Genomic DNA, 26210 nt, shown 5'->3' on the forward strand with positions numbered 1-26210 from the left:
TTGCTGTCATGAAATTTCAAATGAGCCAATATTTGGCATGAAATTTCAAAATGTCTCACTTTCGACATTTGATATGTTGTCTGTGTTCTATTGTGAATACAATATCAGTTTTTGAGATTTTTAAGTTATTGCATTCCGTTTTTATTTACAATTTGTCCCTTGGTGATTGAACAAATGTGGCGAAAGTAGTCTACTTCAGCATGCTGCTTTAGGACATTAATCAACTCCTGCATGGTAACAGTAACACACAATCATTGATGATTCTTCTTTTGGCTGCTCCCGATTAAGGGTCGCTACAGCGGATCTTTCATCTCCACTGCTCCCTGTCTTCCGCAGCCTTCTCTACCACACCTGCCACTTTCATGTCCTCTCTCACCGCATACATGCATCTCCTCGTTTTCGTGTGTCTGGCAGCTCCGTCCTCAGCATTCTCCTGATGTGCTCGTTCCTTATCCTGTCCAACCTCCCATCGCAAACCTTAACATCCTCAACTCCGCCACCTCCAACTTTGCCTCCTGTCTCTTCGTTAGCTGGTCTCACTACTGTCTTATACATCTTACCTTTCACTTTTGCTGGGACTTTCCTATCACAAATGACTCCTGAAATCCTTCTCCACCCTGCCTGCACTCTCTTTCTCACCTCACTATCGCAGCCCCCATTTTTCCTGCACAGTTGACCCCAGGTACTTGAACACACAGTCATTGATTAATTTCCAATAACAGCACACCTCTAAGTATTGTATTCATTACATCAACTTAGGACATTAACATCAGCAAAGATTTCCATGATGCTATTCATCACTTAACTGAAACACTGACCTTTCTTAACTTACATCTGCCTGAACTCACCTTGATCTAGGGTGTGTCTCTTGGGCTTCCACCCAAATCACCAGCCATTTCAGTTCAGTGACTCTCAGCTCTTCTATCTGAATCAGAATCATATCAGGAAATTGACTCGGTTGTTGAACTCTGGTTGTGCTTACAGACATCACACCTGACAATAAAACAACAATAAGGCAGGACACAGACAATACTAGGAATATACCACAGTGAATATTAATTTGCGTGAACTAATGAAATGAAAAAAAAAAAACATTTGGCTCACCAATAAGTGAGCCGACTCTTTCGGCTTCAAAATGACTCGTTGTGATTATTATTCTTTGACTGGAATTGTTTCATAAAACCTTACCCTTCTTTCTTATCCACATTTAATGCGCATCTACAATAAAAGAAAACGAAAGAGAAGACAAAAAACAAACATGTTTGTTTGTTTTTTTCCCAAAGAGCCGACTCAAAGAATCGATTCATTAGCAAACAAACAACACCACTCAAAGAACCGACTCGTTCACAAACACCACCGCTCATTGGGTGGAGCAAGTTTCGAAGTAGTTTCCTGCATTTTAGTAAACATATACGACCACAAAGTAAAAAAATAATTATTACGACGAAAATAAGATTTTAATTCGTAATTTATGGCGAATTATTCAACATTCCCCGCGTCGAGCTCTGTTAGCTAAGCTAGCTAACAGCACAAGAGCGTGCGCGTGAGCTTAACGGATATTTCAGGCCTCGTGGACGTCACGTGACCAAAAAATATTTAGAAATAGAAATTTATTTTAACTATTTTTGTTGTGAACGTCATGACTGTGCTCCTGATTAAATATTAGTTCACGTCATGCAGTTTCTTTGTCATGTTGTCAGAAAATGTACACTACCGTTCAAAAGTTTGGGGTCACTTTGAAATGTCCTTATTTTTGAAAGAAAAGCACTGTTCTTTTCAACGAAGATCACTTGAAACTAATCAGAAATCCACTCTATACATTGCTAATGTGGTAAATGACTATTCTAGCTGCAAACGTGTGGTTTTTGGTGCAATATCTCCATAGGTGTATAGAGGCCCATTTCCAGCAACTCTCACTCCAGTGTTCTAATGGTACAATGTGTTTGCTCATTGCCTCAGAAGGCTAATGGATGATTAGAAAACCCTTGTACAATCATGTTAGCACAGCTGAAAACAGTTGAGCTCTTTAGAGAAGCTATAAAACTGACCTTCCTTTGAGCAGATTGAGTTTCTGGAGCATCACATTTGTGGGGTCGATTAAATGCTCAAAATGGCCAGAAAAATGTCTTGACTATATTTTCTATTCATTTTACAACTTATGGTGGTAAATAAAAGTGTGACTTTTCATGGAAAACGCAGAATTGTCTGGGTGACCCCAAACTTTTGAACGGTAGTGTAATAGAACTTTTTTTTGGGCAAAAATTTAATTTTTTTTTGCGTGATAAATAAATAAATAAATAAATATATTTCTTGGGTTGCCAGATCGCGACAAAACCAGATTAAAATCCAAACTTTTTTCCCCCAATTCTATGCCAAGTTTAATGGTTTACACAGATTTCCCCAAAATAATTCAACACGTTCCTAAAATGTCTCCCATTATACATTTCCTTTCATAAAACTAGTACAAGTAATAACTAGACTGCATGTCCGCAGAGAAAATGCAAAGTGTGCTTGCTGAGCTGTAGCAGAACAGCTAGCATGCTAACAGCTAGCATACTAACATGCTAGCATGCAAACATGCTAACAGCTAGCATGCAAACATGTTAACGGGTAGCATACTAACATGCTAACAGCTAGCATGCTAACACATTAGCAGCTAGCATAGTAACATGCTAACAACTCGCATACTAACATGCTAACAGCTAGCATGCAAACGTGTTAACAGCTAGCATACTAACAGCTAGCATGCTAACACATTAACAGCTAGCATGCTAACAGCTAGCATACTAGAGTGGAGGAGCTCCTTATGACGACATCACTCCAAAGTTCTACCCACTCATTTCAATGGCACGGAATTTTGCCGAAAAACGGGAATACCGAACGAACGACAAGGGGTAGTGCAACCATTTTAACAAGCACGCCATTCCAGATCGGGCCCTACGTTTCAGCGATGGAACGGTGTCTCTATCTCGAAAGCCCTAGGAGCAGTAGTGGATCCAAAAAACGGGTGAAACGGAATAATAAATACAACTTAAGAACAATAGCGTGCTTTTGCAAGCACACTAATAATACATTCTGGTTTCCATATGGTTGCTATTACTGTCTGTCTGTCTAAAACACATTGGTGTGTGCTGTTATAGGAAAATAATCGCCCACGACATCAAGTCGAATTACTGTTAATACACCAAAGTTGATTAGTTTTCTATAAACAGGACATTTTGAAGTGTTTTATTCTTCTGTTGAACAAACATGACAATTTTTTTTAAATAAAAGACAAACGTCATTTTTTTTTACCCATTTAGTGTTACATTGAACGTTGTTGAACATTCATGAAACAAGTTTGTTCCTGTTCTCGCTTATATTATAGTAGCAATAAACAGTCATCCCCTCACCAGCCTCTATTTTTCTCCAAAGCAACACAACAGCATATCGCATTACTGAGAAACTTTTCAGTCAAGAAGATGCTGGAAAAACTGAGTTTTTAACCTCTGTTACAAAGTACTGACACTGGAGACTCCTTCCAGAAACATTAAATTAACACGACCTTCCGGAAAACTTCGTTTTTAATCTGTCCTCTGTTCTCCATCCATCACAACCCAAAACTAGCTTCCCCATTTTAGCTTTTATTTCTATTACTGACATTTATTTTATATAATTGAAATTACTGTATTTTAATTAATTAGACACCCTATTTCTTTTCCAGGACCAGTACAGAAACTAAAACCTTGAGCATCAGCCCATACCGATACCCATCTGATAGTCTTCTTTTAAAACTAATAAACTTTTTTTTTTTTTAAATAATCACTGAAGCACTTCACAAACTCTCACGTGAAAATCACTGATTACATAAATATAAGTACAAATATAAATCAAGTCAATCCTAACAAAAGGGGGGAAAATGTCTCTATGTTAACACTTGATCAAGTCCAATTCAGCTCATGTTTGTTACAGGATCTGATACCCGAGCCACCATTTCTTACTGATATTGATCGGATAAGGATACAATTTTACTTTTTATTTTTGACATAATAAAAGGGTTCATTATAAAATGTATACGAGATATGCTCAATAAAATTTTATATTTATTACATATCGTCACTGAGTACTATAATAAAGTATTTTTACTGCTGAATTTATTTCAAATACTTTTTAAAACACTTGTACTTTGAGGACAGTGGATGGACGAGTTGTTCATTTTTGCAGCTTTTCTTCACGGTGATGCAGCAGCAGCAGCAGCAGCAGCTCAGATGGCTCCTGAGGAATGTTGTTCTGGCACATTCTGATGATGAGGCGTACACCGAGTGACCACAGAGAACGCATCTGTTCTCACAGTGGGTGGCTCGTTAAACTGTCAACTTTTAATGACACCTCGACACTGACCGGAGAAAGTAAAGGGCAAGGGCACTTGGTGGGAGAGTCAGCGATCACGGGTTCCACTTGGCACCTGTTGGACGACTGTAAAAAAAGTGGGCAGATTTATGCCCGGGCTGGTGACTGTGTGTCGGCCTGGTTTGAGTGCGAGAAGCCGGGTGGCCGCTGCCTCTTACTCACCTTTCACCATCAGGTATATAGACGACATCATCATCATCTCTTCCTCTTAAAGCCTCCATCAGCAAGTACACCAAAGAGCAGTGCAATCATCTCAGACACTGATGATCTTTGCTGACCTTTGATGTGTGCGCGAATTCGTCCTCCATCGACGGCAGTCGCTTTTCCACTCTTCTGTTGTAAAATCTGCGATGAGAAGCTTTATAGCACAAGGCAGTTATCATGATATTACATTTTAAGATCGTTATTTTTATTTAATCACAGAGCTTATGATGACATGCAGGACAGCTGCGGACGACTTCGTTGTACTCAACACACACACACAGCGACCCCAAGAGGTGAGGCAAGAACCAACAACACAAAGCAAAAATCATCTTTACATACATCTGAACATCTTTATTTTTGAGTAACAGCTGAGAACAAATTAAAACAAAGTGATTAGGTAAAATAAGTTGGATTGAAAATGATCTAAAATATCCTAAGGAATGAAAAACGATAACCTAAACCCAACATGACTAACATTTAACAGCTTTTTTTTTTTTTTTTTGGGGGGGGGGGGGGGGGGGGGATGTGGAGACGTGAGCACGTGTCCGTTGCTTTCTGTTATAAAAGTTACACCGTCCAAAAGAAAAAAAAAAAAAAAGTGTCCATCCACAATACAAATAATAGCACAATACATTTTGAATATAATATATTCAAAAGACAACCATGCTTTTGCTTCAGTGTTTAACAAAACAAAACAAAAAAATCCAATATGATGTGTATTAAAACAAAAAAAAGGCCCCGAGTCAGATTAGAAAAAAACCTGACACTCCATTCACTCAGGCTTGACGGAACTATGAGAACAGAGAGAGGAAGAGGAGGCGGAGTCTTGACCGTTAGCCATGAGTGGTGTCGTCCTCCACGAAGTCCTTCGCCTGCTCGGCGGAGATCACGTCGATGTGACTCACCTTAACAACACACAGAGAGTGGGTTAGAACAGACTCTTCCTACACACTGGAGTGTTGCGAGATGGTTCTTGATCATGAACACGCTTCGCGACGGTAATGTTCGTCACCTTGTTTCTGAATTTGACTCCATAGAACTTGTCAGCTGACTCCAGCAGCTCGGGTCTGAAGGTGGTGGTGATGAACTGAGCGTGCCCCGCTAACTCCACAATCATATCTTAAAAAAATAAATAAAGCCCACAGAAAGTCAGTCACCATTACAGACAAGCCAAAGTTCTCAAGCAGCCTACAAGCAGGTTGCAGGTCACATGTTGCCATGCCAACACACATACTGACTAGGGATGTTAACCGAATCAACCTCAACCGGTTAATTTTTTTTTGGTTGTCGGTTAAAAAAAAAAAAATTGTTTTGAAGCTGCCAATTTTGGAGCGGAGAACCTGGAATTCTGTGTTTGTAAACGCTTGGGGCATGCCATGCGGTGTAAGGACGGCAGCTGACAAATCAGAAACACCCATTCAGTCATGTCCCACCCCAGTTGAAGACAGCTGCCACGCAGTGAAAGAAAAAAAAAAAAAAGTGTAGACACAGGCTTTTTAGCTTACAAATTACTATTGGTTTTTTAAATTATTATTTTGGCCCTTTTCCACTACCCTTTTTCAGCTCACTTCAGCTCGCTTCAGCTCACTTCAGCCCGACACGGCTCGCATTTCGACTACCAAAAAACAGCACGACTCAGCTCGCTTCAGCCCTGCTTAGCCCCTAAAACTCGCACCGTTTTGGAGTGGGGCTGAAGCGAGCCAAACCGTGCCGAGTGAGGTTGGGGGCGTGAGCAGACACTCCCCTGTGCACTGATTGGTGAGGAGGAGTGTCCTCACATGCCCACACACGCCCCGCGAGCACGCTGGGATCTGTAAACACCGTAAACCCGGAAGAAGGAGAATTACGAATTACGAGAATTATGAAGCCTTATGCGCCTCGCCTCATCTATACGCTCTTGCCAGTATCTGTCCGCGTTGTCGGTGACAACAAGCCACAGCACCAAGACCAGCAACACTAACGACTCCATGTCCTCCATGTTTATTGTTTACTATTCGGGTCGTGAGACTACCGCTTAAAAGATCACTGATGTCACTGTTTGCGCTGCTTAACGACATCACGTGACGTCCACCCACTTTCGCTAACTCCACCCAATGTGTCCACCCACTTCCAGCCAGCACGGTTCAGCGCGGTTGTAGTCGAAATGCAACTCCAACAGCCCCGCTCAGCTCGACTCAGCACGGCACGGCTCAGCCCGACTCAGCCGCGTTTGTAGTGGAAAAGTGGCAATAGAAGGCACATGGAGTTTAGTCCTGCCTTGGCCAGTGCATTCTGAAAGTGTGTTTCGGTCTGTAGCCAACAATGCATGTTACTGCAGATAAGGCGCAGATGCCGACTTTTTCACGGCTGAATCGTGCAGATCCGATTTTTTTTAGGGGGGGCGTTGGAGTGTCTGAATAATTTCATCGCTCCAACGCCCCCCCCCTAAAAAGAAAAAAAAAAAAATCGGATCTGCACGATTCAGCTGTGAAAAAGGCGGCATCCGCCAAAAGGCGCGCCGTTTGCATCCCTATTTAAACTCATAGGCAGAGATGCCTACCCCAAATTTTGAATTTCAGTATTCTTGAAAACATTTTTCAGTATTTTGGAATGACTTTCAGTAACATTAATTTATGCGCATTTCCATTATAAAGAGGTATATATATACACCAATATGTTTAACATTTAAATTATTAAAAAGAACTGTTTTGTGTGAATTGAATAAACAAAACGCGAGCAGCCATCTCAACTGAATTTCCACTCAACAAATTTCTAGAGCATACAATAGATCACATTTTTATAAATACAATAGTGTTCCCTGTTTGCAGACATTACGGTTGACTACCAATCATTGGTGTTGAACGTAACTCCTCAAAAGTATTATATTATATTGCCTGGCAAAATGTTCTACCTGTTAACGGATTCTAATAAAATAAAAAAAAAATTTCTTATTTCATGCCAGAGAGAGTCCGACATTATCTTAATGTCCCAATATATAAATACTTCAGCATAATGCTTCAGAAGAGACATTGAATAAAATGACATTTATAATTGTATTTAAAACAGTGGAATGATCAATTTTTTGCCACAATCCCAACAGCACTAATCATAAAATTCTGTTTTTGATCATACTACATGGACATTTGCACTTGTAACACTGAAAAGACTTTGAATTAAAGAAGTACAGCCAGTGTTTGATATTTCAGCATAGGTCAACCATCACCGCTTCAGCACGCGTCACGTTCCGTGCCTTTTCATCCACAGATTTCGTAAAAAACTGCTGGATCCCCCCAGATTTACTTTCCGCCTGACTCGCCATTTCAGCATACTCCATATGTTTTTTGTAGTTGACATGCCGCGTGCAGTCATCGCGACCACCATGAGTGATGTTAATGTCAGTTCTACACAGTTTGCAGTGCGCGTATCCATTGCCCTTTTAACTGGGTGTAACGCACGGCCATTCTACCGGATCGAAAATAGCACGAACAAATGTGCGGAATCTGCACGTCACACACAGCATGTGCGGTTGTCGTAAAAATAAATAGCCGTGAATCGCGCATGGATTGAAAAAGTCGCTTGGACATTTAAAAACAACTCACTGGAATTTTTTAAGACTTTATAATAATTCCGTACAGAATAACACTTTGCCGTAACATCGTATTTACGTAACTTTTCCGTACAAAATACGGCCAATCCGTACTAGTAGGCATCTCTGCATAGGTTAACCGACTTTAACCGGCTAATGAGGCTCGGTGGTCGGTCAAGATTTTTTTTAGTTTTCGCCATCCCTAATACTGACCACCAGCCCACAACAAATGTACTGAACTATTTTCTAGAACTGTAGTGAACAGAGACGAACAGAATAATACACACGGTGAAATGTCCCTGTACGCTCGGAATGCCGCTTGTCCAATCAAATTAATGGACCGGAACTAACTGCTGAATTAAAAAAAAAACCTGTTACATTACGCTAATGCTCATGAAAAATGAAGACATGAGCCAGGCTCAAATAACGTCCTCATGTTCGACTGCATCTCAAAGCTGAAATGTGCGAACATGATGCTTCAGCACCAGATATATTATCTGCATAAAGTCACCCCTCCCAACGAGTCATTTTTTTCTCTCCATCGACGAGATCAATGCACATCGTTAGGTTGTCGGAATTTCTAGTCAAGTTACAAAACATCTGAATGATCAGGCCAAACTGACATAACTTATCAAAATATAATTTTATAGGCGAGAAAAAAAAAAAGACTTAGTTTAATAAATATGATTTTCCTGATAGGACTCAAATTTGTGATCTTGATTGGGGGGGGCTCACCTGCCCACCCTAAGGTTTCGCTACGTCGTGAAGAGATGAGGATGATGATGATGTGCACCCTTTACAGTCTCACCTGACACAGCTTTCCTGTGCTGTGCATCCAAAGCCTGGTCGATCTCATCAAACAGGTAGAAGGGGGCGGGGTCACACTTCTGAATAGCGAAGATGAGTGCAAGCGCCACCAGAGACTTCTGCCCTCCGGACAGCTGCTGCATCTCCCTCATCTCTCCCTGCTTGCCTGTGAAGGACACCTGAGACGGGACAGAAGACCAGCATGAGGACAGCAGTCACACCGTTCACCAACAAAACCATCTCACTTAAACCAACACCACTGATCATACATTTATTATTAAAAAAAAAAAAACACACAGCAGACACTCTTACTCTGATTCCGACTCCTGTGAACTGGTCGACGCTAGGAACACTGCTCTGAGAGGCGGAGCCTCTCTCACTGTCAGCTCCGCTCTCCCCCTCATCCTGAGACTGTCCCCCTTCGGTGTCTCCTTTCTTCATCACCAGAGTAGCTTTGCCTCCGGGAACTAACTTCTGGAAGACCTCACTGAAGTTCTTAGACACCTGGAAATTGCGGCAGATAAATGAACCAAACACTAACAGCAATTATTCATTCGTAGTGTGTTTGCATGTGTGTAAAACAGCGCTACAAACATCTGTATGGAGGGGAGAACAAATTCATGTGACAAGGGCCAAGAACGCACCTGTTTGAAGGTGAGCTGGATGGCTTCATATTTACGCAGCTCCAGGACGTTCATGAGCTCCATGATGGACTTGTAGCCTCTGTCCAGCTCGTCCTGCCTCTTTATTAGCTTCTCCTTCTGCTCGGAAAAGTTCACAAACTGGTCCAGAGCCTTCTTATTCACGTGGCTGTACTTCTTCAGCTCCGTGTTACACTGCTCCAGCTTACGGAAGAGCTGCGAGATGTGGGAGAGGCTTTCAGTTCAATTCTGAAGGACAGCATCGGTTCACATTCTTTTAGGAAATCATTTACGGCAGGGGTTTTCAAAGTGTGGGAGAGTCAGCCCCCCCTCGGAGAGCAAAAACAACCGCGCCCCCCCTTACAATTTTTGTTGTTGCTATACTTAATGTTCCATTCGTATTTTAAAAAAATGGTTGTTGTACACATTTTTTTCTTTTTCACATTTTAAACATCTGTGCTTTTTAAAACATCTTGTTTTACACATTTTAAACATCTCATAGCATCGTTAGCTAGCACCTCTTGGCAGACAACACACTGTGGCAGTGGAGCATCTTCAGATCCAGGCCATGAAAATCCAAACTTTACCGTAAATAATCGTGGTCATACTTCCTTCTTTTTCCAGTCCCCCAGGATTTCGTGGGCCTTTTTTGTGATTGTTGCGGCTAAAATGTCTGATGTTGCGGGGGTTTTTCCAAAAAAAAATTGCGATGAAAGTTACGGTGTTTTTTAGGTTTTTGTTGCGATTACATTGCGGGAGGAAGTGAAAGTTGCGAGAAATTGTTGCGATTTTCTCTTTTTGTGATTAAAATTGAGTGATATGTTAAATATTAAGTTATTACTGAAAAACTATTGATTAAAAAAACAAAGAGAAATGGTCCTATAAACAACTTTACCAATATAAAAGATTACCAGGACTACAAAAATGCAGAAAAATAGGCTTTACTTATCCAAATGCACCTGTTGGTTCAAAAGTTAAAGTGCAGAGAACCTCACAGCACAACATGAAGTAACCTTAAAATATAATATAAATGCCTCAGCTTTCATATAAGAAAAAAACTATTAATACTAGTACTGTGTGCAGGCAGTCTCTCCTGAAGACTAAATTAAACAATAATTATAAACTAATAAAATAAATGGCTCAGGCTTCATAGAAGAAAAAAAACAATTTGAACAGAATCTCACAGTATGATGCTGAAGCTGCCTAAACAATGGAAAATAAAATACCATTTTGGCAAAAATGTTGGCATCCATTAACTTCTTGTATTAAGTAAAAATAAAAATAAAAAGTGCACACAGTCCTTCACTGTAAACATAACACACTGCTTCTCTTGAACACACGGAAGTAAGGCGGAAGGTAGTTTGTCGACGTCACCTCAAGACGACGCCAATGATTGGTCAAATTTGCGGGAACGTTGCGGTGATTGGATATAATTGCAACACCGCCCTGAATTCGCGGGGATTGGTTGAATTTGCGCTGAAGTTGCAAATCGCAACATCCTGGAGGCTCTGTTTTTTTTGCTTGGCCCAGACTTTGTCTCCTCACTCACTGTAGCTTTAGGTACTAAAAATCGATCCATTTTGTCTCTCACGTTGCGCCCCCCCTGAAGAACTCTGGCGCCCCCCAGGGGGGGCACGCCCCACACTTTGAAAAGCCCTGATTTACGGCAACTATGTGAACATGGGACAGTTCCTTCATAACTGACACTCACACACTTGACTATAGAATGAGTTCCAGCCAAAACTAAAGCAGTACACACAATTTTATTTTAATTAGATACTGAAACCTAAGGAATTCATTGTTAAAAATGTGGTCAATAAGAGGTTCTCATCAGGATGTCTAAGAAATACATAAAGGTATACTGATGGATCATTTATAGGGTGACGGATTAGTAAACTTTTCAGGAACTCACTATTTCCAGAACGTTTTCCCATGACTAGACAATTTCCAGATTTTGCATAAAGCATGAGTTCTACGTGCATGTCTGAAGATGGATAATCTGCAAAAACTAATATAAAATGAAGCATCTCCTTTACCTCTGGAGAAGGCATTAAAAAACAAAAAAAATTAAACCCTGGCTTTACTACATCCATATTCACTGGATATAAGCAATCACATGCTCCGATTGGCTACTTTACTGCTAGGCTACCAGCTCATATACCGTGCTGAACCAACCAAGGACGAAATAAAAACTCTACTTGAACCCCCCCCCCCCCAAAAAAAGCAACAAAATATGGGATAAAAAGTATCTTTTTATTTTTTTTCAAGAATTATTACTATAGCATTTTTCACAAATTGCTACCATCATTTTGCCAGTTTGCTTACGTTCTTCATCTTGAAGCATTAAATTTTCTTGAAATTTTTTTTTGGAATGGTTCAAAAGCTCAAAGACGTTTGAAAATTACAGACCTGAATTGTCCAAGGAAGAATTAAATAAATGTCTAAAGCTATTCTATACCTCAGCATGACAGCAAGACCATGCTTTCTACAAACAAACAAACACACACACAAAAGTCAATTTGTGCAGCCATCGATAGATTTTTAAGAAGTCCACCTAAGCAGAAATTATTTTGCTGGACATTTTGTAGAAAGTTGGTTAGCGCTGTCGCCTCACAGCAAGAAGGTCCGGGTTTGAGCCCCGTGGCCGGTGAGGGCCTTTCTGTGCGGAGTTTGCATGTTCTCCCCGTGTCCGCGTGGGTTTCCTCCGGGTGCTCCGGTTTCCCCCACAGTCCAAAGACATGCAGGTTAGGTTAACTGGTGACTCTAAATTGAGCGTAGGTGTGAATGTGAGTGTGAATGGTTGTCTGTATCTATGTGTCAGCCCTGTGATGACCTGGCGACTTGTCCAGGGTGTACCCCGCCTTTCGCCCGTAGTCAGCTGGGATAGGCTCCAGCTCGCCTGCGACCCTGTAGAACAGGATAAAGCGGCTAGAGATAATGAGATGAGATTTTGTAGAAAGTTTTTATCGAATTTAAGGGGGGGGGGGTCGCTGCAAATAGATAGATAGATAGATAAATAAGCAAGCTCTGTTTCTTAAAATCCAGTGAATGTGAATAGAATAAAACAATTATTCCACTCAATCTCCTCATACGTGGTTTATAGTTGACTTGTTGCTACGCGCCTCGTCGGCTATCAGCTTATGTACGACTTGATTTTGTGGAATGATTGTTAAATATTTACCTAAGCTAGCCTTTTTTTTTCTTTTTTGCTAATCCCAGATTAGACTAGCATCGATTCCAATAGCCAACATAAATTAGATGGGCAGCAAATCAAACTCCAGCTAATAGTGTACAGCGCTCAGCATAAATGAGTGCACCCCCTTTGAAAAGTAACATTTTAAACAATTTCCAAAATGTTGACAAGTTTAATATAACATCTGTTTAACTTAGAACGTGAAAGTAAGGTTAATAATATAACTTAGATTACACATTTTTCAGTTTTACTCAAATTAGGGTGGTGCAAAAATGAGCGCACCCCACAACAAAAACCACTACATCTAGTACTTTGTATGGCCTCCATGATTTTTAATGACAGCACCAAGTCTTCTAGGCATGGAATGAACAAGTTGGTGACATTTTGCAACATCAATCTTTTTCCATTCTTCAGCAACGACCTCTTTTAGTGACAGGATGCTGGATGGAGAGCGATGCTCAACTCGTCTCTTCAGAATTCCCCATAGGTGTTCGATTGGATTCAGATCAGGAGACACTGAATCACTTTCACCCTGTTCTTCTTCAGAAATCCAACAGTGGCCTTACCGTAGATGTGTGTTTAGTCATGTTGGAAAAGTGCACGACGACCAAGGGCATGGAGTGATGGTAGCATCTTCTCTTTCAGTATGGAGCAATACCTCTGTGAATTCATGATGCCATCAATGAAATGCAGCTCCCTGACACCAGCAGCCCTACATAAGGACACCGCCACCACCATGTTTCACTGTAGGCACCAGGCATTTTTCTTTGTATTCCTCACTTTTGCGATGCCATCAGTTCCAAAAACATTTATCTTGGTCTCATCACTCCAGAGTCTCAGTAGTCTTCATCTTTGTCAGCATGAGCCCTGGCAAACTCTAGGCGGGCTTTTTTATGCCTGGGCTTTAGGAGAGGCTTCTTTCATGGACGGCATCCATGCATGCCGTTCCTCTGCAGCGTACGCCGTATTGTGTCACAGGAAATAGTCACCCCGGTTTGGCTTTCTACTTCTTTAGATAACTGCAGTGAACTTGCATGCCGATTTTCTTCAACCCTTCTCATCAGAAGATGCTCCTGTCGAGGTGTTAACTTCCGTGGACGACCTGGACGTCTCTGTGAGATGGTTGCAGTTCCATCTTTCTTAAATTTGTGTACCACTTTTGCTACAGTACTCTGACTGATAAGTAAAGCTTTGCTGATCTTCTTGTAGCCTTCACCTTTGTGGTGTAAAGAAATTATTTTCTTTGGGGAATTCTGAAGAGACCAGTTGAGCATCACTCTCCATCCAGCATCCAGTCACTAAAAGAGGTCGTTGCTGAAGAATGGAAAAAGACTGATGTTGCAAAATGTCGCCAACTTGTTCATTCCATGCCTAGAAGACTTGGTGCTGTCATTAAAAATCATGGAGGCCATACAAAGTACTAGATGTAGTAGTTTTTGTTGTGGGGTGTACTCATTTTTGCACCACCCTAATTTGAGTAAAACTGAAAAATGTGTAATCCAAGTTTATATTATTAACCTTACTTTCACGTTATAAGTTAAACAGATGTTATATTAAACTTTGTCTCGTCAACATTTTGGAAATTGTTTGTGTTCATTGAGATTTTGTTTAAAATGTTACTTTTCAAAGGGGGTGCACTCATTTACGCTGAACACTGTATATAACAGTATAATATATAGACTGAACGATAATAATAATAATAATAATAATAATAATAAGTTCAACTTATATAGTGCCTTTCAAGAAACCCAAGGACGCTTTACAATTATAGACAAAGAAAAAATAATAAATAAATAAATGAATAAATAATAAAAAATAAAAGTAAAAAGTCCACCAAGTAGGGGTCAGGATGTAATTCCCGTGGTGTAGCAGCCACAGTCCCACCAAAAGGCGCATGAAAACAAGTCCCACATCTCCAGCACAGCCGCCGTGACGCCGTCAGCCACATCGCTCAAACACCGCGCCATGGATCCACAAAGCGAGCAGAGAAGCTCCGCCACGCAGAGCGCTGGTGTGTCCCAAACCGCCTGCACAGCCGCCGCAACGCCACCGAGCAACATCGCTCGGAACATCACGCCAAGCGTCAAAGCACAAAGCGCTGGACAACCACGAATGTTAAATGAGCAACGAGCTCACTGCAGTCCATAGCTGGGAGAGCAGGCATCACCCACAGCGAACCAAGGCCTAGAGGGAACCAACGCCCAAAACTGGGTCCGGAGCTACAACAAAACACTCAAACAAACATCAAACTACACAAACACACAGAAAAAAAATAAATAAAATGAAAATTGAAAAAGAAAGAAAATAAAAATAAAATTAAAAAAAAAAAAAAAAAGCTCTGGTGAGAAGCGGCAGCCAGAATGCGCACGACGTACTCTCAACCGGAAACGGAAACGAAAAAAAAAAAAAAATCGCTTGCATATGTGAAATGATGTTTCCAGGCAAAACAACGGAACTGCTAAAGTAGTAGAAGTTACTGCTCACATAACTGAAAACATGACTTACTTCATGCGTTAAACACATTTACTTTTTAATACTTGTGCAGGGCTCTACATTAACTTTTGAAACCACTTGTCCTGTCGGGCAAGTTGAAAGGAAATTTACTTGTCCGAATGTGAAGTTGACTTGTCCGAAGAAAAATTTGAGAAAAAAAAAAAAAAAACCCACAAAAACTATTCGTAATAAACTAATTTCACCAGAATTACTTTAACACAATCTATTCACTGCAGAAAAAAAATTGGACTCCATCAATCATTAATTTATGAGAAATTGAAAACCAGAAAATTTAAATTATACAGTATAATTTTCATTTTTAAATTATTAACTTTGAATATATATCCTCCACTGATCAATTGCTGTCTAATTATTCATTGTGGCTCCTGTATGGTATTTAATGGTTGTGATGAAAGTTGCGGTGTTTTTTAGGTTTTTGTTGCGATCACATTGCGGGAGGAAGTGAAAGCTGCGAGAAATTGTTGCGATTTTCTCTTTTTGAGTGATATGTTAAATATTAAGTTATTACTGAAAAACTATTGATTAAAAAAACAAAGACGCTGAGAAATGGTCCTATAAACAACTTTACCAATATAAAAGATTACCAGGATTACAAAAATGCAGAAAAATAGGCTTTACTTATCCAAATGCTCCTGTTGGTTCAAAAGTTAAAGTGCAGAGAACCTCACAGCACAACATGAAGTTACCTTCAAATATAATATAAATGCCTCAGCTTTCATGTAAGAAAAAAAAAACACTATTAATACTAGTACTGTGTGCAGGCAGTCTCTCCTGAAGACTAAATTAAACAATAATTATAAACTAATAAAATAAATGGCTCAGGCTTCATAGAAGAAAAAAAAACAATTTGAACAGAATCTCACAGTACGATGCTGAAGCTGCCTAAACAATGGAAAATAAAATACCATTTTGGCAAAAATATTGGCATCCATTAATTTCTTGTATTAAGTAAAAAAATAATGTAAAGTGCGCACAGTCCTTCACTGTAAACATAACACACTTTCAGTAACAGAATTTAAGCCGATATAAACACTGAGTCGCACATGCTGCTTCTCTTGAACGTATACACGGAAGTAAGGCGGAAGGTAGTTTGTCGACGTCACCTCAAGACGACGCCAACGATTGGTCAAATTTGCGGGAAAGTTGCGGTGATTGGATATAATTGCAACACCGCCCTGAATTCACGGGGATTGGTTGAATTTGTGTTGATGTTGCAAATCGCAACATCACAAAATCCTGGAGGGTCTGGTAAACGACCGTTTACTTTTCAGCTCAAATACACAAAGCGGTATTGGCTGGTTTCGCAAGCGGAATATTGCGCATGCGCACATCGCTCTTTCCGAAGAGAAACCTCCGGCGATTCATCAAAACAATATGTCGAGTGAGATGCTTCGGAAATCATGTGAATAAACTGATAAATTTGATATGTAACCCAAATATCGGCGTATTAGTAACTGAGACGATGAACTTGTCCGACATAAAGGATCACTTGTCCCGGACAAGCGGACAACCGTTAATGTCGAGCCCTGCTTGTGTGTTTAAAAACTCCAACATTTTCACTCTAACCGGAGTGTATATAAAATAATAATTTAACCGAGTAAGCATGTGACATCATCCATTTTCACTGAAGTATAATCTCTCACTACTTTTTTTTCCCTCCCACCCCTTGCTTCTGGATTATTTTTTTTTTGCTTAGTAAAATAAGTGTTAGTTGCAGTCTGACAGCTCACACTGTGCTGTACCACGTAGCGGACACATTCATATAAGCCATCTTCTGTAACTGCTTTCACCTGGCAGTGGTTTCAATTACCAATTTGTGAACATTCTGAGAAACAGAGCCAAATTCATGACAATACTAAGAATAAAATATTAGAAAGATAAATAACACTTGCACGGATGGGCGAGATTCGTCAGAAATCCTTCGTGAGCGGGCAGGAGGGGAAATAAAAATCAACAGCTCGACACACTGATCTACCCAAAGTCCGTATTATCAAGATAATCTAGTTCTTCGATGAGGAGGTTTTGGGTCCCTAAACACCACAGTGATGAAACGGACCTTTCCATTAAGAAGAGGGCGAGGCTACATTTATAGACTGCAGTGATATTTCATAAATAGTGTTTTAACAGACATTCTGACAGATATTTAAAGCTGCAAGGACAAATGTGTCAGGATTCTCAACATCCCCCTCATCACACTCTTCACAGAGACGTTTATATAATAAGAGAGGAGGATAGAAGAGGACATAATGAGCGTCTGAGTCACCTCGGTGTAGGAGGGCTGGGTGTGTGAGTGTGAAATGAACAGCTGGAAGGATGCGGTGATGTCAGCTGAGAGATGAGGAGAAGAAACGAAAATGAACGGAGCACTAAAAAGGCAAAACAAACAAGATGAGGCCAACGGGTGAAAGAGGCAAACAAACGGGAAATGCTCCTGCATTACAGAAGACGCCGAGAGAGACGTCGACGTGTGAGAAGGGTCACCTGTTTAAGCGTGAGCGTCTGGTACTTCTCAAACGCCTCCTGTGGCAGGGAGCCGAGCTCACGGATCTTCTTCATGCACTCCTCCTTCTTCTTCAGCAGCATGCCCTGCCGGTTAGTCATCTTCTCCAGCTCCTTGGTGTCATGGTTGATGGCCTCGTTCTGCTCCTTCTCGATGTTCTTCCAACGCTCCATGCTTTTTATGTGGTCCTTAATCTCTACCTCGGTCTTATCAATTAGTGTGTCCAGGTCTGAGAGAGAGAGACACAGATACGGCAGGGGTTACCGCAGGGGTTCTCAAACATTTCCCCTGTCGTCATGATTGTTGTCATGACCAGCATTGGAAACTAAAACCTGACATTACATTTAAAAGCGTTTAATAATCTAGAAAATCCAGAATGCTATTACACAATTTTTGGTAGTTTTAAAAGGTGACACGAGAGGCTTTCAAAATTAAAACATTATTAACCGTAATCAGAAAAAAGATTAGTGTTAGTGTTCATTAGCAGTCTAGAATGGTGCACAAGCATGCGATTTGAGACACAACACTACCTTGTTGATGAAGCAGATGTAGATATACATGTTATTTACCAGCTGGGAGGTCCGTATTGTGAAATACCGTGACCAAGGTCAGTATTCAAGGCCGAGGTCACGGTATTTCACCATACGGACCGACCTTAAGCTGGTAAATAATATATATATATATATATATATATATTTTTTTTTTTTTCTTTATCAAATTCTATCAGAAAACGAGAGCGCCTGAAAGGGAAAACCGAGCCGAGCCGCCATTTTGAATCCTCATTCACGGCTGTAATGCAAATGGCTTCCTCCTCGGTATACAAGTGCACTTCCATGGCAGGAAAAAAACTACATTTCAGCCATGTTTTTGCTCGGCGTTAGCAAGTTAGAGGTTTTTAGCTTTCTCCTGAAATGTTTTCTTTTATTTCTTCTTCCTCAGGGTAGTAAAACTCGCTTTCGCTGTGAACACTGTCGTTATCGCTATCCATGCTGTAAAATTAATGCTATTCTCCTGAGAAATGCTGGCAGAAATGTATTAGATTTTTGATAATCTTATAAATAAATCTTATTTAAAAAAAAAAGGATAAATGTTGACAAAAAATTCTACTATGTTATGAACAAGTGAGTTGCCAGGAGGTCCGTACCGCAGGATACGGACCCGCTCGCCAGCCAATCAGAGTGCAGGATTTGATGGAAACCGCACCGCGAAAAAAATAAATGGGGATATCTGTCTGTTTTTTTTTTTTGCTGAACTACACCATCTTTTCAGGGGAGCGAAAAAGACTAAAAACAAACATTTACTTTAGTCACTTAAGCATGGCTCGTCTTAATACAACTCTGAATCCATCTCTGATATTTCAAACATTAATCTTTAAGACAACCGAATGAAACAAAGGAGATAACGATTCCATCACAACTGCAAGACCTGAGTCCTGCAACCTTTGAAATGCATCCACGTTATCATAATTCGTCCCCGATTATCATTTTTAATCTATTCAGGGATCCCAGCAGTAATTGAAAAAAATAGAGGAATGTAAGAAACTATCACCGGGCAGCACGGTGGTGTAGGCTAGTGGTTAGCGCTGTCGCCTCACAGCAAGGTGGTCCTGGGTTCGAGCCCCGGGGCCGGCGAGGGCCTTTCTGTGTGGAGTTTGCATGTTCTCCCCGTGTCCGCGTGGGTTTCCTCCGGGTGCTCCGGTTTCCCCCACAGTCCAAAGACATGCAGGTTAGGTTAACTGGTGACTCTAAATTGAGCGTAGGTGTGAATGTGAGTGTGAATGGTTGTCTGTGTCTATGTGTCAGCCCTGTGATGACCTGGCGACTTGTCCAGGGTGTACCCCGCCTTTCGCCCATAGTCAGCTGGGATAGGCTCCAGCTTGCCTGCGACCCTGTAGAACAGGATAAAGCGGCTAGAGATAATGAGATGAGATGAGAAACTATCAGCAGGGGTCAAGGGGGCTGCCTGAAGCTGTTGAGATTTTAACATTTAAAGATGCTATAGAACACATTTTTTACATAGATTTAACATAGAAAAGCAACAGAATTTAACCATAATGTGTATCTATTTGATGCCATATTTTGTAATCAATGACATAAGTGGCAAAAAAAAAAAGATAAAAATTAGACGAAAATGTAGCTTTGAAGAATATACTTGCCTAAATATTCCACTGATTTTGTTATAACAATAGTATCCATAGTTCATCTCATTTGTTTTTTTTTGTTTCAAGTTAATGTCAAAACTAGTCTAATATAAGCCACATTCATTTTTCAAAAATCATGAATATGAGCAGAAATCAATGATTCAGTAATATTAGATATATACATATGTACAGCAAATACTGGAGATATTTGATTTAAACCTCTCTCTTTTTGAAAGGTTTCACTGCAAAGGAATTTAATGCTCTTTTCTGGGGTGCATTCTGTCTTTCCTCCAGTTTTCTCTGCTTTTGTTTCTCTGATCTTTCCTTCTGCTTTTCTGATGTTCCTGCAGCGCTCTGAATTAAGTTCAACGCATTAGAAACAGAAGCACGAACGGAGTTAAAACATGTTTTCGAGCAAATGGGCGCAGCCATATTGTTTTCTTGTTCTATCGCGTACAGTCTCGCGGTCAGTGTTGCCAGATACTCCTGACGTTTTCCAGCCCAAAATATGTTCAAAACCCGCCAAAATGCACTTGAAACCCCCCAACTGGGCGGAGAACCGCGCAATCTGGCAACACTGCTCGCGGTATTTACATCGATTTAATTTCCGAGTGTTCCCGAATGTCAACGAGAACAAACGAAGCCGACGAAAACATCGCTAAACAAGCAAACCAAATCAGAACATATTCTGCTGGTCATTTTACTTAAACATATTTTTAACGGATATGCAAGAGATTTAAAAAAAAAGAAGACTTTCACTAGAAAATAGCGGAATTCCGCTAAATAGTGGACGTCTGGGATCCCTGTCTATTTGATTGACTGTGGAGTAGATAGAACAGCGCAGAGCAAACAAATAGGTGGCTTCTGCTTTAAAGTAGGAGTCTCAATGCCACTAAAATATAACATTAGTCAATTAACTTACGTAGAAAAAGTATACCAGTGTCACAATCATTTATGTTTAATTATCTGACAAAGCTAAAAAAGATCAGGATTATAATTAAAATACTGTGACTACAGGACAACACTGAACTGTGTAAGAATTGAGCCGTTCGTTTAAAATCAGTACTTTTTGTAGACTCACCCTCAGATCGGGCCATTGTGTCTTTGATGCGTTTGTTGATACCATCTAACTCTGACGTAGTGGCTGTGAGGACGGTTCCTCCTTCTGTCTCTCTCAGCTCATTCAGCTCCTAAAAAAATAAAAAAAAAAAAAACACACCAACCACGTTGGCATCGCACTTGTAGTTACTGCAATTTCCCACTACATGGAAGGTCACAGTAGTGCTCGGGGTGTTTAGTAAAGAAAAGTTAAACCAAGTTAACATGACCCACCTGTTCCACCTGGTCGAGGCGTTTGCGCAGGTTCTCATTCAGGTACGTCTCCACCCTGGTCATAATGCCCTCCAGTTTAATTCTCTCGTTCAGCAGCTGCCTGTTGTCCTAAAATGAGAAAAATAAAATATAATCAGGTTTATATGTACTGTATGACAGAGCTTTGGGAAGGTCTGAACACCATGCAGGAGTGTGAAGAAGAGCTGGCTAAGGTGGACGCGGACCTGCTGCAGCTGCCGGATCTCGTCGTTGAGGTCGTCAACGCGACGCTGATCCTCCAGGCTGAGCTGAGAGAGCAGGTCAGTGCCGAGCTCAGCCTTCAGGGACTCGCGTGTGCTCTCCATGGCATGCAGACTGGCCTCCAGACTCTGCAGACTGCGTTGCTGGAGGAGACAGAAAGAGGGAAGGAGAGAAAAACAGTTTCACTACTTGTGTGCCAATATTACATTTTTGAGACGTCATCATAAGTTGTACAATATCGCAAAAAGCAAATTTCTGAGTTATGTTTTCCAAACTATTATTACAAGTCCTTTGTCCAGAGTTGCCTTTAATGAGTCGGACACAAACTGAATAATGTGTCTTCCAGGTTCTTTAGAAGCCATGAGCGCACATCCTCAGCACAGACATGGCTTGTTTTAAAGACTGGCCATGGGACGGGACGGGACGGGACGGGACAAACGGTGGTGTAGTGGTTAGTAGGGGTGCAACGATTCACCGATGCATCGCGATACTTTCGCCACGATACGATATGTATCGCCAGCCAAAACGAATCGTGATACACGACGATACTAACTCATTTTCCGCATGTAGAGACTATATTATACTCAAAACAATTATAGTCGGGCGTGATCGTCGAAATGACACGAAAGGTGGGTATTTATTTGGAAACATTTGGGAAATTGACATATGCCGCTCTCGCACACACGGACTGGCCATCGGGAGTAGCGGGAGTTTTCCCGGTGGGCCGGTGGTTCAGTGTGGGCCAGCGGAGGAAAAAAAAAAAAAAACAGTTGCGCGCTGGCCTTTAATATGATAAGCAATGTTAACAGTTTATTTAAGAAACTGTTAACATTGCTTATTACAGTTGCGCGCTGGCCTTTAATATGATAAGCAATGTCAACAGTTTCTTAAATAAACTGTTAACATTGCTTATCATATTAAAGGCCAGCGCGCAACTGTTTTTTTTTTTTTCTCCGCCGGCCCACACTGAACCACCGGCCCACCGGGAAAACTCCCGCTACTCCCAATGGCCAGTCCGTGTGTGACCGTACTCAATATGCTAACGATGATAAGCTACTAAGTTTAGAGTGATCAACTTTTACGTGCGGGGCAGTTTCAATACCGTGTCCGAGGTATTCGCGCTTGCGCAGTAGATTGTGCGCTTCCGTGTGCATTCGGTTCTGTCCGTAGCCAATCAGATCGTTTGGTAACATTGACGTTGGCACGTGTTGCTATTACTACAGTATTATGTTAAGGTAATCATATTAATCTAGTCAATTGAATGTAATTCTCAAATAGCGTGTCAACACTCATATTGTTGATGTACTGATATTTTTCTAGGGGAAGCTTAAAAGACTAACTGGACTTAATGTTTTTAAAGAGCAGTTTGTAGCTGTTACTATTATTAGTTTGTTTTTGAAAGACAGATGCTATTGTGCAAATGGTGCTTTAATCAACTAGTCTGTTTAAGTCCAACTAAGTCAGTTGGTCAGTCCAATCTCTGCATATGTACGGTGGATTATTCCGCACACTGCATGTAATGTGCATGCATTGCTGATATATTGGTATTTAGTAAGAACTGTAAGCATGGTAAGAAGTCACCCTTTCATGTAAACAGATGAAGGATGTGTTATTATCTGTTTATATCGGCTGGTCGCTCATCATTTCTCATACACTGTAATGTCTGCATAAATGTATGGTGTTATTGTTGATTCATATTAAAAATGTCATTTTTGACATTTTCACACCAGTTTGTCGTGCATCATTGTGTATCGCGATACGTATCGTATCGTGGCCTAATGCATCGTTGCAGCCTTAGTGGTTAGCGCTGTCACCTCACAGCAAGAAGGTCCTGGGTTCGAGCCCCGGGGCCGGCGAGGGCCTTTCTGTGTGGAGTTTGCATGTTCTCCCCGTGTCCGCGTGGGTTTCCTCCGGGTGCTCCGGTTTCCCCCACAGTCCAAAGACATGCAGGTTAGGTTAACTGGTGACTCTAAATTGACCGTAGGTGTGAATGTGAGTGTGAATGGTTGTCTGTGTCTATGTGTCAGCCCTGTGATGACCTGGCGACTTGTCCAGGGTGTACCCCGCCTTTCACCCGTAGTCAGCTGGGATAGGCTCCAGCTTGCCTGCGACCCTGTAGAACAGGATAAGCAGCTAAATTTATTCATTTTATATATATCATCTCATTATCTGTAGCCGCTTTATCCTGTTCTACAGGGTCGCAGGCAAGCTGGAGCCTATCCCAGCTGACTACGGGCGAAAGGCGGGGTACACCCTGGACAAGTCGCCAGGTCATCACAGGGATATTTTTTTTTTTGAGATGGGATGGAAGGCATTTGGATCCAGTGATGTGGTCCTTCAATCCTGGACAATTTAAGACTCAACCTAGGATTCTGACACTCAGTCTTGTGATAAATAGCTGTTCATTCAACACTGATGTTGCTCAAACTACAGCCTACTCCAGTGCATTAAGGTCAGCCTGATGGACTGAAATTCAAACCTCTCAAGTGGCTACGTACCCCCAGGCACCCCAGGTGGACTTAACAAAAATAAATCTGTGTGTTTTTTTGGACATGTATTTATTTCCACTGTGTCGTACCTTTGGCATGAAGGTTTTCTCAGACTGCTGCCTTTTCTCCTTAAGCATCTTCATCTCGGAGAGGATGCTGTCTCGAGAGGCCTTAAACTTCCTCTGCTGCGTCTCGATCTGCTGCATCTGGTTCATCAGCTGATCGATCTCGTTATTGATGCGTGCACAGGGGTTAAGGGATTTAACTACCATACGCTTGCATGTATAAACCTCAACTACAGATCGGCATTTATTCCTGCACTTTTAACCCTCTTAACTCTGACGTCTACTTGACCCAAAATAGGCCATACCTATAAATATAAACGGATACAATTAACTTTCAAGCTTTTAAAAGTTTCCACAAATAGCTGTGCCGTTTCTCGGCTCGACTCTTCCACTTGCGGTGTAAGAGCAGACTGCGGGGTTATGTCATTGTTCCACTGTGAGGATGCTGAATGGGTTTCTAAGAATAGCGCACACACAAAGCGGGTAATCAACAGTGAGAGCCCAAGAACAGGATATACATGTTTAAAAAAAAAAAAACTCCCTTCTGCGTCTGACTCACCACTTCAGTCTTGAAGTGCCTGTATGTTGCTGGCTTTATCGCTGTCTCACACACACACACTACTTCATACATGCCGTGATTGAAAGGGGTGGGCGGCACAGCAGTAAGACACCAAGTATTAATATATTTTCACTGTTTTGCCAAGACTTTTCAAAACACCTTGGAAAAAAAAAAAACATGAACATGCAAAACTTTCTGCTCTTTTTATGTAAAAGCTACAAATACAGAGATGCCTACCCCAAATTTTGAATTTCAGTATTCTTGAAAACATTTTTCAGTATTTTGGAATGACTTTCAGTAACATTAATGTATGCGCATTTCCATTATAAAGAGGTGTATATACCAATATGTTTAACATTTAAATTATTAAAAAGAACTGTTTTGTGTGAATTGAAGAAACAAAACGCGAGCAGCCATCTCAACTGAATTTCCACTCGACAAATTTCTAGAGCGTACAATAGATCACATTTTTATAAATACAATAGTGTTCCCGGTTTGCAGACATTACGGTTTATGGAATCAATTTTGTGCCAAAATGTTCATACAATACTTTTGAAATAATCAAACAAAAACGACAAATCAAAATACAAAAAAAAGAACAAAAAGTCAATTTTTTTAGACTGGCAAACAAATTATTCGTGTAATCGTGCAAAATATCAGTCTGTTACTCTTCAGAAACCTTTTATTTTTGTTCCGCGTCTTTCTCGGTTTTGTTTGACGCAATTTATTTTGGTTGCGATTCCAGCTTTCTCGTTTGCGCTCCCTGACTTTTTGCTTGCAGTTTTGGCACAAACTTCACGTGTGGGTGGGCTGTCCAGGAATGCATTCCCATTGGCTAACTTGTGTTTGACTGACAGCTACGCTCAGCCATTCCCTACTCGGATTCTGGCGGACTGTTTGACGAGTGACCGATCCATTGACGGTAAACAAGGATGGAGTGGACTTCAGTGGCGACTATGATACTGAATTTACACTTTGTTGAATTAATTCAGTATCATAGTCGCCACTGAAGTCCACTCCATCCTTGTTTACCGTCAATGGATCGGTCACTCGTCAAACAGTCCGCCAGAATCCGAGTAGGGAATGGCTGAGCGTAGCTGTCAGTCAAACACAAGTTAGCCAATGGGAATGCGTTCCTGGACAGCCCGCCCACACGTGAAGTTTGTGCCAAAACTGCAAGCAAAAAGTCAGGGAGCGCAAACGAGAAAGCTGGAATCGCAACCAAAATAAATTACGTCAAACAAAACTGAGAAAGACCCGGAACAAAAATAAAAGGTTTCTAAAGAGTAATAGACTGATATTTTGCACGATTACACTAATAATTTGTTTGCCAGTCTAAAAAAATTGACTTTTTGTTCTTTTTTTGTATTTTGATTTGTCGTTTTTGTTTGATATTTCAAAAGTATTGTATGAACATTTTGGCACAAAATTGATTCCATAACGGTTGACTACCAATCATTGGTATTGAATGTAACTCCTCAAAAGTATTATATTATATTGCCTGGCAAAATGTTCTACCTGTTAACAGATTCTAATAAAATTAAAAAAAAAAAATTTCTTATTTCATGCCAA

The 26210-nt window shown here is 40.9% G+C and overlaps 1 protein-coding gene across 1 annotated transcript in view; it reads right to left on the minus strand.

The window, feature by feature from the left end:
* Positions 1-4918: 4918 nt before the first annotated feature.
* The window catches only part of smc3 (structural maintenance of chromosomes 3), a 61303-nt gene continuing 40011 nt past the window's right edge, over positions 4919-26210 (minus strand). Inside the window, exons 20-29 of the mRNA XM_060911540.1 lie at positions 24104-24255; positions 21510-21668; positions 21286-21393; positions 21035-21143; positions 17795-18042; positions 9610-9822; positions 9278-9469; positions 8967-9144; positions 5606-5712; positions 4919-5498 (exon numbers count right to left, since the gene is read on the minus strand). Coding sequence (XP_060767523.1) covers positions 5427-5498; positions 5606-5712; positions 8967-9144; positions 9278-9469; positions 9610-9822; positions 17795-18042; positions 21035-21143; positions 21286-21393; positions 21510-21668; positions 24104-24255 — 1538 coding nt within the window. The 3' untranslated portion in view covers positions 4919-5426. The remainder of the gene's footprint in view (positions 5499-5605; positions 5713-8966; positions 9145-9277; positions 9470-9609; positions 9823-17794; positions 18043-21034; positions 21144-21285; positions 21394-21509; positions 21669-24103; positions 24256-26210) is intronic.

The sequence above is a fragment of the Neoarius graeffei genome, chromosome 27, assembly GCF_027579695.1.
Source record: "Neoarius graeffei isolate fNeoGra1 chromosome 27, fNeoGra1.pri, whole genome shotgun sequence".
NCBI classification, from domain to species: Eukaryota; Metazoa; Chordata; class Actinopteri; order Siluriformes; family Ariidae; genus Neoarius; species Neoarius graeffei.